The following is an 18,530-nucleotide window of genomic DNA, read 5'->3' as shown; positions in this document are numbered from 1 at the left end:
CAATCTTTGCATTGTGTGTCTGTGTGTGCTACACTAAGCATGGAGACCAGAAAGAGGAGAAGAAAACGGTCTGAGGACTTGAGAACTAAAATTGTTCCAATACTTTCGGCCATGATTATACATGATTTAAGAAAGGTCTAGTATGAAAAGCTGAAAAAGTAAAAACTGCTCTGAACGCTGTTTTGGTAGTGGTAAAATAAATATAAAAGGACATAAAATAAATAAAGATTTGACCATACATATCGTGAAAAAAAAAAAAACATGCAATAGTTATTTGATTATCCAAATCAGAAAATTTCTTACAACTCTTCGAGCTGTATGTACAAAAAAACATGAAAGTGTAACTATTCAGGAACAGGAGGAAACGTCCTGGTTAAACCATTCCCCCCCTAGTTTTTATGTTTTGTTTTTTGTGCTAGTACAATACACCGCCACACTTCTGTATTGTATTGTCCTTTTAGTGATTCCCTGTAATACGTCTACTATCAGGGACGTCACTGGGGTCTCTATTAGGGTTGGGATCACAAGACGAGTGCCGATCCCAGAAAACACATATGAAATGAATCAGCCCAGAGATCTGGACCTAAAAACAACATGACTGATAATAATCACTGCAGAGATAAAGCAGGAATCAGAAGTTACATCTTGAAACACGGGCTCCCACTGCTCCCTAGCACCGATCGCATCTGAGCGCCCCATGACCAGGCCGTCCGAGTTTATTCCCAAGTACTTCCCGTATCCAGACTTCAGCGCAATCCTTCAACAGAAATGAGATGTTATTATCAGAAAATACATGAAATGCGCCTCAATAACAGTTTGTATACATGGCAGTAGGATGCCATCATTATAAATGGTTAGTACCTGGAGTCTGATAGCTTTATGGCTGTGAACTGCTCCGGGGGAGCCGGACCTTCGTCTTCTGGAAGGGAAGAGATTAACATTTGTTAAGTTCAAAAATAATGACTGTATAATGCAGAAGTGATAAAAGGAAAGAAATGTATGCAGCTCATCACATTCCCGGCGGAGTCCCTGACGGCCCATCGCCAGATAGCGGCTGGATTACAGTGACATGTAGCTGCGGCCAACATGCAGGGTACTGGTTTATCACTGCATGTAAATGATCCTGGGATACAAGGATATTACAAGATGGTTGTTTATGCGGTTCCCTAATATATTAACATGTAAAGTATCCTTCTATGCTATAATGATATAGTATGATGGTACAGATCTGTCTGGAGAGCCCATAATCTGGCAGGAGTATGGAAACAGACTGGAGACTTCCTGTTATGTCATAAGCAAACTAGACAGCAACAGTCACCGGGAACAGCATTATCTAAGGGACTAACCTGCCGGGCTCTGAAATCTCTCCGATCACTGCAGTTACAGGCTGGAGGCAGCTGTATAACACAGCCAGCATCAGGCTCGGCTCCTGAACCCATTCCATGAACTCCCACCAGACATGTGATAGGAGAAGGAGTTAAAGGGGTTTACAATTGCATATGGCCATACGGACGGCAGCAGGCAAGCTGAGTTTACAAGAATGAGGGACATTATTCGCTTAAAGGAGTTGTCTAATACTACAACAACCTCTAATCAATCCCTAATGTTTCCGTCCCGTAAAATAAAAACACCTCCACTGATTGGCCGCAGGGATTGTGTGACATGTCAAGCAATCCTCGAGAAAGCCATTGTTCACACTGCTGGGATGGCGCCGGCAGCGGAGGTGAATAGGTGTCATTATTTTACTGAGGGGAAACATAGGGATTGACAAGGGGTTGTCAGAGTAGTAAATATCGCTTTTACAACTCTAGTAAATGGACAGCAGCGATACACTCTGTATCATGTCTACCGTCCCTTGTACAGGATTGTATGAAAGGACTGCATGAGGTCCACTTGGCTATAAAAAAGGATTGGCCTGTAAAACAAAACTCCTCTCATTTCTTTTGACTTTGGTTACAATACGACCAGTATATATATTTTTTTATAGAGCCCACGAGCCCAGTAAATACGGCCTGTAGGCATTGTGCAAGACATAGGGCGGCGAAATGGTGTAATACCAAGGTGCTCTAAACACTCACCTTTGTGGGGGGCTCCAATGGTAAAAAGACCAGTGTCCAGAGCATGGATGTAGGCGCCTTTGTCCATTTCTATAGCTACAGTCCCTGAAATGTCACCCAAAGATTTGACCGCCCACCAATTTCCTAAAATAAGCAGAATTAGAATCTAAAATATCACAAAAAATAAAATATGCACAAAATAAAAGCCACCAATAAGCATAATATTTATTTGCCCCCTATATCTTTTTTCCAATTCCAGAGTCACAACGTCCATCTTTTTGAGCTACCGGTGCTGACTGAGGGCAGGTTTGTTGTTAGATGAGATGCAGTTTTGAATGACACTGTTCATTTTACCGTGACCTGGTTTGTACAATGGGTGCATTACAAGTGCCACTAAATGGCAAAAAACACTTCCACCAATGTTTATTTCTATTTTTTCATTTATATCTCACTGTGTGGTAAAAATGACCTGGCAACAATATTTTCTACACCACTTGGATCATCAGATGTGTATTTCATATATTATACATATTTATGTGGTGAAAAACAAATTGAGAAATAAAAACTGTATGGCAAGTGTTTTTGTTGACATCATTATGGATAACTTACTATATTTTTTTGGACGCACCCCAAATTTTGTGGAAGACCATAGGGAAAAAAAAAAAAAAAAAAAGGTTTTTTATAAGATGGGTCCGTTTTATAGTATGAATTTAAGGCATCTTACCTGGGGGAATGGCGGTGCTGGAGTGGGGTCACAGGAGGCACGGTCTCTTCCTCAGAAAGCGAGCAGCGACAGAAATGGAAAAATACTGCAGGCCCTGGGTGGGAGCAGTGGGTGCACCAGCGGTGCGATGCTGCGGGCCTGGTGTCGGCGGTGAAGCAGAGCAGAGTGTGTTGCTTTCCCAGCGGCCATGTTCCTGAAGCCGTGGGCCGCCAGAGATGGTGCATGCACAGACTGGTATCTCGGTCCGGCCTAGATCTCATTCTGTGCAAGTGCCTCCGGCAGCACTTGTGTAGATTCAGATCTTGGCAAAGCCCAAATCCCATTCTGTGCATGCAGCCCACATTTCTAATAAAATGGCTGCTGGGTAAGCAATGCATTCCGCTCTGCCTCACTGGGCCCGCAGCATCGCACGGCTTCTTCCGCCGTCAGCATCCTGTGATCCCACTCCACCACCACCGCAAGGTCCCGGGGTAAGCTACCTTCAGACTAGAAGACTTCCTCAGGATTGGTGATAGTGTGCAGAAAAACATAATTTTTTAAAATGTTTTATTTCCTTTTGCTTAACACGTTTATCCAATCTTTCAAAATGTAAATTTTTATAACTCATGATAAATTTTTAACTATTTGAAACTAAAATAAGAAACAATTTTTTTTCCAAAAACTTATTTTCAGTCCCCATAGAGAGACTTGAACCCATAAGCATTTAGTCGCTATTTATACAGTATTATGTAAAAGTTTGGGCACCCCGGTAAACATTTCAGTTATTCTGAAAGTTGAAAATGAGAAGATCTCTAAAAGGCATAAAGTTAAAGATGACACATTTCCTTTGTATTTTAGCAAAAAACAAACATATATATATATATATCTAATATATACAGCTGAATGTGTGTATGTATGTATGTCCGGGATTGGCATCTGCACCGTCGCAGCTACAGCCACAAAATTTTGTACAGTCACATGTCTGGACCCCGAGAGCGTCATAGGCTATGTTGTGAGGCGAAATTTTAACCCCGCGCGTTCCAATTCACCAAACAATTTTGCCCCTATCTACGTAATGGAGAAAAAGTGAAAGGAAAAGTGTTAGAGGCAAATTGACAGCTACCAGATGTGAACAAGGGGGACTTAAAGAGTGAGAGCGATGGCGCCAAGGAGTATTTACCATACAGTTGCTAAGGTGGGGCCCCGACATGGGATACTCACCACACACAGGGATATGAACACACACACAAAATGCGCCACACACTACCACGTGCTTGAACACATATACCACCCTCAGCACACATTTCACCACATACACCAACCTCGCCACATAAAAGTCGAAACACAAAAGTCGCCGCTCAAAACTCGCCACGCGCAAAACTCGCCACACGTGCAAAACTCACCTCATGGAAAACTCGCCACACGCAAAACTTGCACACGCGGAAAAATTGCCACATGCACAAAAGTTGCAACACATGCAAAAGTTGCCTCACACAAAACTTGCACATACTCAAAACGCACCACACATAAAACTCGCCACGCGCAAAACTTGCTGCACACAACTTGCTACACTAACCTGTCACATGCAACTCGACACACAAAAAGTTGCTACACGCATGTCGCCACACAAAACTCATCTCACAAAAGCCGCTACATGCATGTCACCACACGCAACTCAACACACACAACTTGACACATGAAACTCGCCCTAAAACACACACAAGTTTTGGGCACCGGTGCTCAGGAAGGATATAATGGAACTAGAGAGAGTACAAAGGAGGGCAACAAAATTAATAAAGGGGATGGGAGAACTACAATACCCAGATAGATTAGCGAAATTAGGATTATTTAGTCTAGAAAAAAGACGACTGAGGGGCGATCTAATAACCATGTATAAGTATATAAGGGGACAATACAAATATCTCGCTGAGGATCTGTTTATACCAAGGAAGGTGACGGGCACAAGGGGGCATTCTTTGCGTCTGGAGGAGAGAAGGTTTTTCCACCAACATAGAAGAGGATTCTTTACTGTTAGGGCAGTGAGAATCTGGAATTGCTTGCCTGAGGAGGTGGTGATGGCGAACTCAGTCGAGGGGTTCAAGAGAGGCCTGGATGTCTTCCTGGAGCAGAACAATATTGTATCATACAATTAGGTTCTGTAGAAGGACGTAGATCTGGGAATTTATTATGATGGAATATAGGCTGAACTGGATGGACACATGTCTTTTTTCGGCCTTACTAACTATGTTACTATGTTACTATGTTACAAGTCTGGTATTATCCTTCAAAAATAAAAATCTGATTAATAAGCAGACAAACTACAAGAGCAACAAATGTACCATATAAGAAATACGGCAGCTGTCAGTCACATGACCTGTCTATTATGTGTATGTAGAGGCTAATATATACTGCCAGGGGGGAGGGCTTTCTGTTGGCTGGGGATTTATCAGGCTGCCAATTTAGCTTACAAATACTGAGGTAAAAATACTGACCAAATAACGTGTGAACGCGGTCTAATATTTTCCTTGGAAAATACTTCTAATAAGGTTATGTGACGACCACTGCATGGATGGCAGATGGACTGTGGTCCTGTTAAGATGCAGAATAAACTAATATATACTTAACCCCTTAACCCCCAAGGGTGGTTTGCATGTTAAATGATCAGGCCAATTTTTACAATTGTGACCACTGTCCCTTTAGGAGGTAATAACTCTGGAACACTTCCATGGATCCCGGTGATTCTGACATGGTTTTCTCATGACATATTGCACTTCACGTTAGTGGTAAAATTTCTATGATATGACTTGCGTTTGTGAAAAAAATTGAAATTTTGCGAAAATTTTGAACATTTTGCAACTTTCCAACTTTGAATCTTCATGCCCTTAAATCACAGAGATATGTCACATAAAATGCTCAATAAGTAACATTTCCCACATGTCTACTTTACATCAGCACAATTTTAACTATTTTTTTTTGTTAGGAAGCTATAAGGGTTAAAAGTTGACCAGCGATTTCTCATTTTAACAACGCTATTTTTTTTTTTAGGGACCACATCACATTTGAAGTCACTCTGAAGGGTCTATATGATAGAAAATGCCCAAAAGTGACACCATACTAAAAACTTCACCTCTCAAGGTGCTCAAAACCACATTCAAGAAGTTTATTAACCGTTCAGGTGTCTCACAGGAATTTTTGGAATGTTTAAAAAAAAATATATATATATATGAACATTTACCGTAACTTTTTTCACAAAAAATGTACCATACTTCAGATCCAATGTTTTATTTTCCCAAGGGTAACAGGAGAAACTGGACCCCAAAAGTTGTTGTGCAATTTGTCCTGAGTACGCTGATATCCCATATGTGGGGGTAAACCACTGTTTGGGCGCACGGCAGAGCTCGGAAGGGAAGGAGCGCCATTTGACTTTTCAATGCAAAATTGGCTGGAAGTGAGATGGGACGCCATGTCGCGTTTGGAGAGCCCCTGATGTACCTAAACATTGGAACCCTCCCAAAAGTGACACCATTTCGGAAAGTAAACCCCCTAAGGAACTTATCTAGATGTGTGGTGAGCACTTTAAACCCCTAAGTGCTTCACAGAAGTTTATAATGTAGAGTCATAAAAATAAAAAATCATATTTTCATAAAAATGATCTTTTCGCCCCCAATTTTTTATTTTCCCAAGGGTAACAGGAGAAACTGGACCCCAAAAGATGCTGTGCAATTTGTCCTGAGTACGCTGACACCCCATATGTGGGAGAAAACTACTGTTTAGGCACAGTTTGGGGCTCGGAAGGGAAGTAGTGGCTTTTGGAATGCAGACTGGTCTCCGGGCGTCACGTTGCGTTTGCAGAGCCACTGATGTGCCTAAACAGTGGAAACCCCCCAACCCTAACTTAAACACACCCCTAACCCTAATCCCAACCCTAACCACACCCCTAACCCAAACACACCCCTAACCCTAATCATACCCCTAACCACACCCCTAACCCTAATCCCAACCGTAAACGTAATCCAAACCCCAACCCTCATTTTAGCCCCAACCCTAACACACCCCTAACCCTAATCCCAACCATAACCCTAACCACACCCCTAACCCTGACACACCCCTAACCCTAATCCCAACCGTAAACGTAATCCAAACCCTAACTTTAGCCCCAACGGGAAAATTGAAATACATTTTTTTATTTTATTATTTTTCCTTAACTAAGGGGGTGAAAAAAGTGAGGGGGGGTATTTACTATCTAACGCGGGTTTTTATGTTTGGCAGCTGTCACACACTACAATATGCTTTTTACTATAAAATTTAGTTTTTGCATCACCACATTTTGAGAGCTATAATTTTTCTCTGTTTCGGCCCACAGAGTCATTTGAGGTCTTGTTTTTTTTGCAGGACAAGTTGACATTTTTATTGGTACCATTTTCGGGCACGTGACTTTTTGATCGCTTTTTATTACAATTTTTGGGAGGCAGAATGAACAAATGCCAGGAATTCATGAATTTCTTGGGGGGGGGGTGGGGCGCGCGTTTATACCGTTCCGCGTGTGACAAAATTGATAAAGCAGTTTTATTCTTTGGATTAGTACGATCACAGCCATACCTCATTTATATCATTTTTCCAACATATTTTATTGATTTAAAGAGCATTACAATAAAAGAAAGTCATACAAGGCTTAAAGTAACAAGCTTATTTGACAGGCATAATTCTCATAAATGTCCCCACCTCCCTTTACCTTCCAAACCCCCCTCCCCAACATACAAACCCCTTAAACATCTCAGCATTTGATTAGCGATCAATAAGCTCAAGGTATAGGATTATATCCTCTGATTTTCTGAAGAAGATACCACTGAGTGTTTTCAAATTGTATCCTGAGTGTCCCTGGTGTCTTGAGGTAGTGATGGGATGAACAATGACCACGTGCTTAAAAACGTCTAAGTTAATTTTTCTTTATTGATCACGGTGTCCATCCGAAAGATAAACATTATTTTGGAGTGTATGAGAGATTTAGGTGGTGGCAATGATTTAGCCAGTGTTGCAAAATACTTTTTCTGGTAGCTGAGGCCCATATTATCAATATGGCCTTAATGTGTTTTGGGAATTTGTGAGGAGTATTATCTAAAATATTAAATATTGCCCATTGCGGCGTCAGTGGAAACAAAATTCCACTAAGACTCTGCAATTCAGCGTGAATAGACTGCCATCATTTTTGCACCCTGGGGCAACCCCACATATGATGATATATGTGTGTGTTTCCTGCCCCGCATTTGGAACAGATAAATGCGCCCGCTGGAGACATTCTAGGCTTAATGTATGGGGTAATATAAGCTCTATGAAGGAGTAACAGAGACATGTCTGCGTAACTACTGGAGGGGACGACCTTCCGTTGCATCAAAGTGGCATCTAAGATGTCTGACTGATGCTCTGTATGTCATTAACCCATCGTGTGAGGTCTTTTGCCCTCCCATAACCATTGCTTGGCAACATTGTATAGATACTGCTTGTCGAGGCTATCTGCATCCTGGCAGTCCTAAGAAAGCCATCCTAAATATTCCTCCCTCCAACTCCACTTCTAGTTGCTATACTTCTCATTTACATCATTTTTTTATGTTTTGGCGCTTTTATACAATAAAAACTATTTTACATAAAAAATAATTGTTTTTGCATCGCTTTATTCTGAGGGCTATTAACTTTATTTTTTCGCTGATGACACTGTTTGGTGGATCGTTTTTTGCGGGACAAGATGACGTTTTCAGTGGTACCATGTTTATTTATATCCATCTTTTTGATCGCGTGTTATTCCACTTTTTGTTCTGCGGTATGATAATAAAGCGTTGTTTTTTGCCTCATTTTTTGTTTTATTTTTTTACGGTGTTCACTGAAGGGGTTAACTAGTGAGACAGTTTTATAGGTCGGGTCGTTGTGGACGCGGCGATACTAAATATGTGTACTTTTATTGTTTGTTTTTTTATTTACATAAAGAAATGTATTTATTGGAACAATATTTTTTGTTTTTTTCTTTATTTAGAAATTAAAAAAAATATATTTTTACACAGTATAATATTTTTTATTTACTTTTTTACATTGTCCCAGGCTGGGACATCACTGCGTAGAGTCAGATCGCTGATCTGACACTTTGCACAGCACTGTGTCAGATCAGCAATCTGACAGGCAGTGAAGGAGGCTTGCCTGTGCCTGCTCTCAGCAGGCACTGACAAGCCACCTCCCTGCAGGACCCGGAAGGACCTCGCGGCCATCTTGGATCTGGGGGTCTGCAGGTAGGGAGAACCTCAGAACAAAACAATCACATTGGGTTGTTCTGAGGGTCTCAGGGAAGCACGCAGGGAGCCCCCTCCGTGCGCGATGCTTCTCTATGCCATCAGAACGCTGCGATCTTGTTTGATAGCAGTGTTTCGGGGGTTAAAGTGTCGGGAGCAGTCTGTGACCGCTCCTGGCACTTAGTCCCGGTTGTCAGCTGTGATAATCAGCTGACACCCAGCCGCGCTCCCCCCTTGAGCGTGGCCGATCGCATATGACGTTCTATTTCGTCCATGGAAAGTAAGGCCCACGTCACATGGATGGAATAGTACGTCCAATGCCAGAAAGGGGTTAAAAATAATTATTTTGCCAAATCCTGCAAGAATTATTAGTTGTATTACTACAGGTACGCTTTTCAAGTTTGTCATCTAGACACACAAATGGATTGCTAAAATGAGCTGTTTAAACACTTGGGTCAAGGGCCAGATTTCAGTGAAGTAAGGACTCTCCAGACGGCTTTTTTTTTTTTTACTTATTTGATGCTTCCTGTTATATGTCTACAGTATAGTGACAGATGTAACATATGTAAACTAGTTTTATGCAGACATTCACACTGACATACTATGCACTTCATACCTTGATAATTATCCACAGCGTCATATACATAGGACAGTCACTTTGACTTTGCAGTACATAAAAACAGGAGTTGCACAATTTGTACGACTTTATGGTCAGAATACATTTTTGCCGCCACGTTAAAGACGAGAAAAGGTGATCTGAAAGGCAGGGCGCACCGGCTCTATTGCATGCTGCCATCAATAAATATCCATAGTCTGTTTGGCAGCCTCCATCCATTGCAGCAGATGACGAGGAGGAGGGAGCGGAGATGTCACCTCGTCCCTTATGATACGGGTTATAATCACTTCACTTACCGACAATATCCGGGGCTTCTTCTTTACAATCGTCTCTTTTCCTTTTATTACCTTTATTCTTTTTGTTGCTGAAAGAAATGATTATTTCATTATCCCCTTGAGTACTGCTGCACGGCACGGTAATATGGCCGTAACTGCTGGATAAAATGTCCGCATAACCCAGTGTGTATCCATGTGGGGAAAGCTGGATGTGTGGCTATGGTAAGGCCAGTGACTAACGTCAGAAAGCCGGTCTAGTTGGTATGAGACAGGTGAAAGGCTTTTCTCCATAGCGGCAGCAGACTGGTTACTTTCGTGACTGACACATATTAAAGGGAATCGGTCACTAGATTCATGCTGCCCAAACCATAGGCAACATGATCAGAGCCCTGCAAGTAGGTGCAACCAGTGACAATAACCAGGTATGTCAGAGAAAACAGTTTGCAGAGCCGGCTGGGGACTATAGGGAGAGGCCTGACTAGTCCAGGTTGGCTCTCGGATGGCTTTTTCCCACCTCGCTCGAGTTGATAGACAGGCCCCTCCACATGTACACAGATAACATACTTAAGTGCTACATTGCATCTGTGGTTCTTGACATGACAGAGTCCCTTTAAAGAGAATCTGGCAGCAGCTCATCACCCCCTCAAGCTATTTACACGCACATGTTACACAGACTAATAATAATAATCATTTTTATTTATATAGCACCAACATATTCTGCAGCACTTTACAATTAAGCGGGGACATGTACAGACAATAAATTCGGTACGAGTTAAGACAATTTAAACAGTGACATTAGGAGTGAGGTCCCTGCTCGCAAGCAACAAGCAATACCTTTACCTAGACAGCTTGTACCTCAACAAAAACATACACAAGGTATAATGAAAAAGACACGCGTCTGATTAGTTTTCAAAGCAGGAAATTATTTACTTGTAGTAAGTATTCCAACAAGATTGTATTAGTACAAGAAAATCTACTTCATGGATAATTGCATGGATACAAGGCCAATAATTGCTGCATAGAATAACCTCCAGAGCTGGTCTTACCAGTAAGTCCTAGGACCATCCGAAGAAAATTCAAGGAGTAAGCAGCCTTTCATAGAGACATCATGCATAGGGGATGGGCAACATTTCAGGGGCAGGCCCCTTCTTTAACCCCCCCACCCCCACCCTTTTTTGGGGGGGATCAGAACTGAGAAGGACAGTGGCTTAGGCTATGTGCACACGTTCAGGATTTTTCAAGTTTTTTTTGCGGAAAAAAAACACGCATACATTAAGCATCATATTATTAGAATGCATTCCAGAAAAAAACGGAGCATGTTCATTCTTTGTGCGGAATCACAGGAATTCTGCACACATAGGAATGCATTGATCAGCTAACTTCCCGCATGTGGCTATGCCGACCATGTGGGAGGTAAGCGGATCATGTGTGGTTGGTACCCAGGGTGGAGGAGAGGAGACTCTCCTCCAGGCCCTGGGAACCATATAATTGTTAAAAAAAAAAGAATTAAAATAATAAATCGTGATATTCTCACCTTAAGGCGTCCCTCCCAGCGTTCCTGCTCCTCGCGATGCTCCCGTTCCCAGTGATGCTTTGCGGCAATAACCTGTGATGACGTAGCGGTCTCGTGAGGAAGCTACGTCATCTGGGGTCATTGCCGCGAGGCATTACTGGGAACGGGAGCATTGCGAGGAGCGGGAACGCTGCGAGGGACGCCGGAAGGTGAGAATATCACGATTTTCTATGTTTGATAAGTGTGACCAACCTGTCAATCAGTTTTCCAAGCGACGCTACAGATCACTTGGAAAACGCTAGTTTTTAGTGGGAAAACGCATGCCAATTCCGCGGCATGGAGTTCCGGAATTGCCATGGAAATTTTCGTGGCAATTCCGGACATGTGCACATAGCCTTAAAGGGAACCTGTCAGGAGGAATATACACTGCGAGCACTAAGAAATATGTATACAATATATATATATACTGCTCAAAAAAATAAAGAGAACACAAACAACAGAATATAACAGAGAACACAAACAACAGAATATAACTCCAAGTAAATCAAACTTCTGTGAAATCAAACTGTCCACTTAGGAAGCAACACTGTTTGACAATCAATTTCACATGCTGTTGTGCAAATGGGCTAGACAACAGATGGAAATTATTGGCAATTATCAAGACACACTCAATAAAGGAGTGGTTCTGCAGGTGGGGTCCACAGGCACATCTCAGTACCAATGCTTTCTGGCTGATGTTTTGGTCACTTTTGAATGTTGTTTGTGCTTTCACACTTGTGGTAGCATGAGACGGACTTTACAACTCACACAAGTGGCTCAGGTAGTGCAGCTCATCCAGGATGGCACATCAATGCGAGCTATGGCAAGAAGGTTTGCTGTCTCTGTCAGCATGGTGTCAAGTGGCTGTTGGCGCTATCAGGAGACAGGCCAGTACACCAGGAGAGGTGGAGGGGGCCATAGGAGGGCAACAACCCAGCAGCAGGACTGCTACCTCAGCCTTTGTGCAAAGAGGAACAGGCGGGGCACTGCTAGAGCTCTGAAAAATGACCTCCAGCAGGCCACAAATGTCCATGTGTCTGCACAAACGGTTAGAAACAGACTCCACAGATGGGGGGTTGTGCTCACAGCCAAACATCGTGCAGGACGATTGGCACTTGCCACAGAACACCAGGATTGGCAAATTCGCCACTGGCGCCCTGTGCTCTTCACAGATGAAAGCAGGTTCACACTGAGCATATGTGACAGACGTGAGAGAGTCTGGAAATGCAGTGAAGAGCAATCTGCTGCCTGCAACATCCTTCAGCATGACCGGTTTGGCAGTGGGTCAGTAATGGTGTGAGGTGGCATTTCTTTGGATGGCCGCACTGTCCTCCATGTTCTCGCCAGAGGTAGCCTGACTGCCATTAGGTACCGAGACGAGATACTCAGACCCCTTGTGAGACTATATGCTGGTGCGGTTGGCCCTAGGTTCCTCCTAAGACCTCATGTGGCTGGAGTGTGTTAGCAGTTCCTGAAGATGAAGGCATTGAAGCTATGGACTGGCCCATCCGTTCCCCAGACCTGAATCTGATTGAACACATCTGGGACATCATGTCTCACACCATCCACCAATGTCACGTTGCACCACAGACTGTCCAGGAGTTGGCGGATTCTTTAGTCCAGGTCTAGGAGGAGATCCCTCAGGAGACCATCCGCCGCCTCATCAGGAGCATGCCCAGGTTTTGTAGGGACATCATACAGGCACATGGAGGCAACACACACTACTGAGCATCATTTCCTTCTCTTGAGGCATTTCCACTGAAGTTGGATCAGCCTGTAACTTCATTTTCCACTTTGATTTTGAGCATCATTCGAAATCCAGACCTCCATGGGATATTCATTTTGATTTACATTGATCATTTTTATGTTTTATTGTTCTCAACACATTCCACTATGTAATGAATAAAGATTTGCAACTGAAATATTTCATTCAGAGATATCTAGGATGTGGGATTTTAGTGTTGCTTTTATTTTTTTTGAGCAGTGTACATATTAAACTAAAGGTATGGGCAGAATGGCGCGGTCATGCTGATTTGATACAAAACCTTTAGTGTAAAAATATGCAGCCTGGTTTTCATTAAATCATCATGATAAATTCGGTTGCCTCAGTGCTTCGTGCTTGAGGCGGGAATGTGAGTAGTGTCTTTGCCTCAGAGGGCTCAGTCATGGCCCCTCTGCTGTCTCTGTTGCATTCAAAATCTTGGGTATTTAAATTTAGGGCTGCCAAAATCCTAGATGTGGGCGACACTCTCGCAGATACAGCTGGTATTGGTCTTCATGAAAATGGCGCTGGCACATGCGTAGATTGACCTCCAGCAATTTTCAGGAAAATGACGCATGCGCAGAATGAAATCTCGGGTTGTCACTGAGCTTGATCTGCACATGCACCAAAGCCATTTTCATGAAGATCGACAGCAGCTGAAGCTGGGAGAGCGCTACCCACAGCTAAGGTGACACCAACCCAAAATTTTAAATGACCCAAGACGATGAATGCAACAGAGGCTCCGGAGGGGCCATAGCTGAGCCCTCTGAGACGATGACCCCACTCACAGTCTCGCCCCATCATGACGATTTAATGAAAACCAGGCTGCACATTTTTACACTAAAGGTATGTATTAAATCAGCATGACCGCACAATTCTGCCCATACCTTTAGTGTAAACACGGATATTCCTGCTGACCGGTCCTCTTTAAGAAGTGAAAACACAAATTTCTCAGTAACAGACCGATTAGCTAAAGGTCTGTCTGGAATTGTCTTTGAAAGAGCTAAATATTACTTTAAGATTACTTGTTGCTGGCACTAGAGTGACATTTCCAGGACTAAGGGTACCGTCTCATTTAGCAACGCTGCAGCGATATAGACAACGATGCCGATCGCTGCAGCGTCGCTGTTTAGGTCATTGTGTGGTCGCTGGAGAGCTGTCACACAGACAGCTCTCCAGCGACCAACGATGCCGAAGTCCTCGGGTAAGCAGGGTAAACATCGGGTTACTAAGCGCAGGGCGGCGCTTAGTAACCCGATGTTTACCCTGGTTACCGTTGTAAAAGTAAAAAAAAACAAACAGTACATACTTACATTCCGGTGTCTGTCCCCCGGCGTTCGCTTCCCTGCACTGTGTCAGCGCCAGCCGGCCGTAAAGCAGAGCACAGCGGTGACATCACCGCTGTGCTCTGCTTTACGGCCGGCTGGCGCTCACAGTCAGTGCGGGAAGCTGACGCCGGGGGACAGACACCGGAATGTAAGTATGTACTGTTTGTTTTTCTAGGGTAGGGGCGGCTGCAGTCACAGAATAGTGACATGGCGGCTTGACCAGAGTCCTGCAAACAGTTCCACCCCCTCGTTGAGCACTATAAAGTTTGTCTATGAAATGACAATTTAATTTTAATATACCCCGATAACTATACAGAATTAACTTCCACAGCTTCTTACCCTTTATTCTTCATTCCCTTCAGCACCAGCTTGGTGGACTTTACACGAGAGTATTCAGCCATGGTGACAAAACTGACGGCAGCTATTATATCACAACTGGTGGAGAAAACAACAACAATTCAATATAGCTACACATAATAGTATCTAGCAAATGAGGCACAAATACAAAGGCTCAAGATTTGCTCCAACACACTTACATGCAGCGTACACAGTGTATACATAACCAAATATACGCTATACACGACACTCACAGCCCATACACACACAGCATATCTATCTATATACCGTATATATATACTATATAATTGTCTAAGGCTGTGTGCACACGATGCAGATTTGGTGCAGAAAAATCTGCTGCAGTTCTGCACTAAATCTGCATCTCCTGGCAGAATCTGCAGGTGCGTTTTTGATGCGTTTTTTGAGCACAAATCTGCACAAAAAACGCATAAAAAACGCACCTGCAGATTTCTATTATGGAGGGGTGCAGAAACGCTGCAGAACTGCACAAAAGAAGTGACAGGCACTTCTTTGAAATCTGCAGCGTTTCTGCGCAGATTTTTCTGCACCATGTGCACAGCTTTTTTTTTTTCACATTGATTTACATTGTACTGTGATCACAGTGCAGTTCTGCAGCGTTTCTGCTGCAGTTCTGCACTAAATCTGCATCGTGTGCACATACCCTTAAACTAACTGCACTGTGATCACAGTACAATGTAAATCAATGTGAAAAAAAAAGCTGTGCACATGGTGCAGAAAAATCTGCGCAGAAACGCTGCAGATTTCAAAGAAGTGCCTGTCACTTCTTTTGTGCAGTTCTGCAGCGTTTCTGCACCCCTCCATAATAGAAATCTGCAGGTGCGTTTTTTATGCGTTTTTTGTGCAGATTTGTGCTCAAAAAACGCATCAAAAACGCATCAAAAACGCATAAAAAACGCACCTGCAGATTCTGCCAGGAGATGCAGATTTAGTGCAGAACTGCAGCAGATTTTTCTGCACCAAATCTGCATCGTGTGCACACAGCCTAAGGGTCTGTCCTTCTGTCTGTCTGTCACGGATATTCATTCGCTGATTGGTCTCGCCAGCTGCCTGTCATGGATGCCGCGACCAATCAGCGACGGGCACATGCCGCGGGTAACGCACTCTGTTACCGCTGCTATTAACCCTGTGTGTCCCCAACTTTTTACTATTGACGCTGCCTATGCGGCATCAATAGTAAAAAATGTAATGTTAAAAATAATAATAAAAAAAAACTGCTATCCTCACTTTCCGTAGTCGCTCGCGCCGGCCGCCATCTTCCGTTGCAGGTTCCGGTGGCAAAGATGGTATGGTCATGTGACCGTGACGTTATCACAGGCCCTGCGCTCCTGCGCTACAAAGACCTGCCATGACGTCACGGTCATGTGACCGCGACGTCATCACAGGTCCTGCTCTCATACCAACCCTGGGACCGGAAGCTGCCGTGGACTATAAGGGGCCCTCGGAAAGGTGAGTATATGTTTATTTTTTATTTTTTAAACTGTGACAAACCTGGCTGGGCAATATACTACGTAGCTGGGCAATATACTACGTGGCTCTGAGCTGTATACTACGTGACTGGGGAATATACTAGGTGACTGGGCAATATACTACGTGGCTGCGCAATATACTACGTGGCTGGGCAATATACTACGTGACTGGGGAATATACTAGGTGACTGGGCAATATACTACGTGGCTGCGCAATATACTACGTGACTGGGCAATATACTACGTGGCTGCGCAATATACTACGGGGCTGGGCAATATACTACGGGGCTGGGCAATATACTACGGGGCTGGGCAATATACTACGGGGCTGGGCAATATACTACGGGGCTGGGCAATATACTACGGGGCTGGGCAATATACTACGGGGCTGGGCAATATACTACGTAGCTGGGCAATATACTACGTGGCTCTGAGCTGTATACTACGTGACTGGGGAATATACTAGGTGACTGGGCAATATACTACGTGGCTGCGCAATATACTACGTGACTGGGCAATATACTACGTGGCTGCGCAATATACTACGGGGCTGGGCAATATACTACGGGGCTGGGCAATATACTACGGGGCTGGGCAATATACTACGGGGCTGGGCAATATACTACGGGGCTGGGCAATATACTACGGGGCTGGGCAATATACTACGGGGCTGGGCAATATACTACGGGGCTGGGCAATATACTACGGGGCTGGGCAATATACTACGTGGGCTGTGCAATATACTACGTGGGCTGTGCAATATACTACGTGGCTGGGCAATATATTACGTGGCTGGGTAATATACTACGTGACTGGGCAACATACTATGTGGACATGCATATTCTAGGATACCCGATGCGTTAGAATCGAGCCACCATCTAGTATATATACACACACACGCAGCCCATACACACACAATCCATAAACAAACACACACACACAGCCTATAATACACACACAGCCCATATACACACACACACAGCCTATAATATACACACAGCCCACATACACACACAGCACATAATACACACACAGCCCATACACACACAGCCCATACACACACAGCCCATACACACACAGCCCATACACACACACACACACAGCCTATAATACACACACAGCCCACATACACACACAGCACATAATACACACACAGCCCATAATACACACACAGCCCACATACACACACAGCCCATAATACACACACAGCCCACATACACACACAGCCCATATACACACACAGCCCATAATACACACACAGCCCACATACACACACAGCACATAATACACACACAGCCCATAATACACACACAGCCTATAATACACACACAGCCCACATACACACAGCCTATAATACACACACAGCCCACATACACACAGCCTATAATACACACACAGCCCATACACACACAGCCCATAATACACACACAGCCTATAATACACACACAGCCCATACACACACAGCCCATAATACACACACAGCCCACATACACACACAGCCCATATACACACACAGCCTATAATACACACACAGCCCATACACACACAGCCCATAATACACACACAGCCCATAATACACACACAGCCCATACACACACAGCCCATAATACACACACAGCCCATAATACACACACAGCCTATAATACACACACAGCCTATAATACACACACAGCCTATAATACACACACAGCCTATAATACACACACAGCCCACATACACACACAGCCCACATACACACACAGCCCACATACACACACAGCCCACATACACACACAGCCCACATACACACACAGCCCACATACACACACAGCCCACATACACACACAGCCCATATACACACACAGCCCATATACACACACCCTATACACACTGTGCGGCCACCACTCACTTGTTGTTTCCGGAACTGCTGCTCCCTCACCACAATAATAGCTTTCCAGTCCTGACGAGAGTTGTTCTTGTGACGGATGACATCACCGGAAGGGGCGGGGTCTCATCCTCCAGCCGCAGACCTGATAACAGGAAGCAGCGTTGCATTGTGGGGGCTGCTGCCAGATGTGGAGCCGCGGCTCTGTGAGGCCTGAGGAGCTGAAAAGTGGCTGCTGTTACTATACGGGGCTG

The 18,530-nt window shown here is 44.0% G+C and overlaps 2 protein-coding genes across 2 annotated transcripts in view; one reads left to right on the top strand and one right to left on the bottom strand.

Moving 5' to 3' along the window:
* The window catches only part of FRG1 (FSHD region gene 1), a 30,220-nt gene extending 11,818 nt beyond the window's left edge, over positions 1-18,402 (bottom strand). Inside the window, exons 1-6 of the mRNA XM_069744375.1 lie at positions 18,301-18,402; positions 14,908-15,003; positions 9,948-10,015; positions 2,079-2,201; positions 862-919; positions 643-757 (exon numbers count right to left, since the gene is read on the bottom strand). Coding sequence (XP_069600476.1) covers positions 643-757; positions 862-919; positions 2,079-2,201; positions 9,948-10,015; positions 14,908-14,969 — 426 coding nt within the window. The 5' untranslated portion in view covers positions 14,970-15,003; positions 18,301-18,402. The remainder of the gene's footprint in view (positions 1-642; positions 758-861; positions 920-2,078; positions 2,202-9,947; positions 10,016-14,907; positions 15,004-18,300) is intronic.
* Positions 1-18,530, top strand: part of LOC138656967 (uncharacterized) — an 86,535-nt gene that overhangs the window by 19,767 nt on the left and 48,238 nt on the right. The window lies entirely within an intron of this gene.

This window comes from Ranitomeya imitator, chromosome 1 (genome assembly GCF_032444005.1).
Source record: "Ranitomeya imitator isolate aRanImi1 chromosome 1, aRanImi1.pri, whole genome shotgun sequence".
In the NCBI taxonomy this organism is placed as follows: domain Eukaryota; kingdom Metazoa; phylum Chordata; class Amphibia; order Anura; family Dendrobatidae; genus Ranitomeya; species Ranitomeya imitator.
The sequence above is the reverse complement of the archived record's forward strand: the minus strand, read 5'-3'. Positions and strand labels throughout refer to the sequence as shown.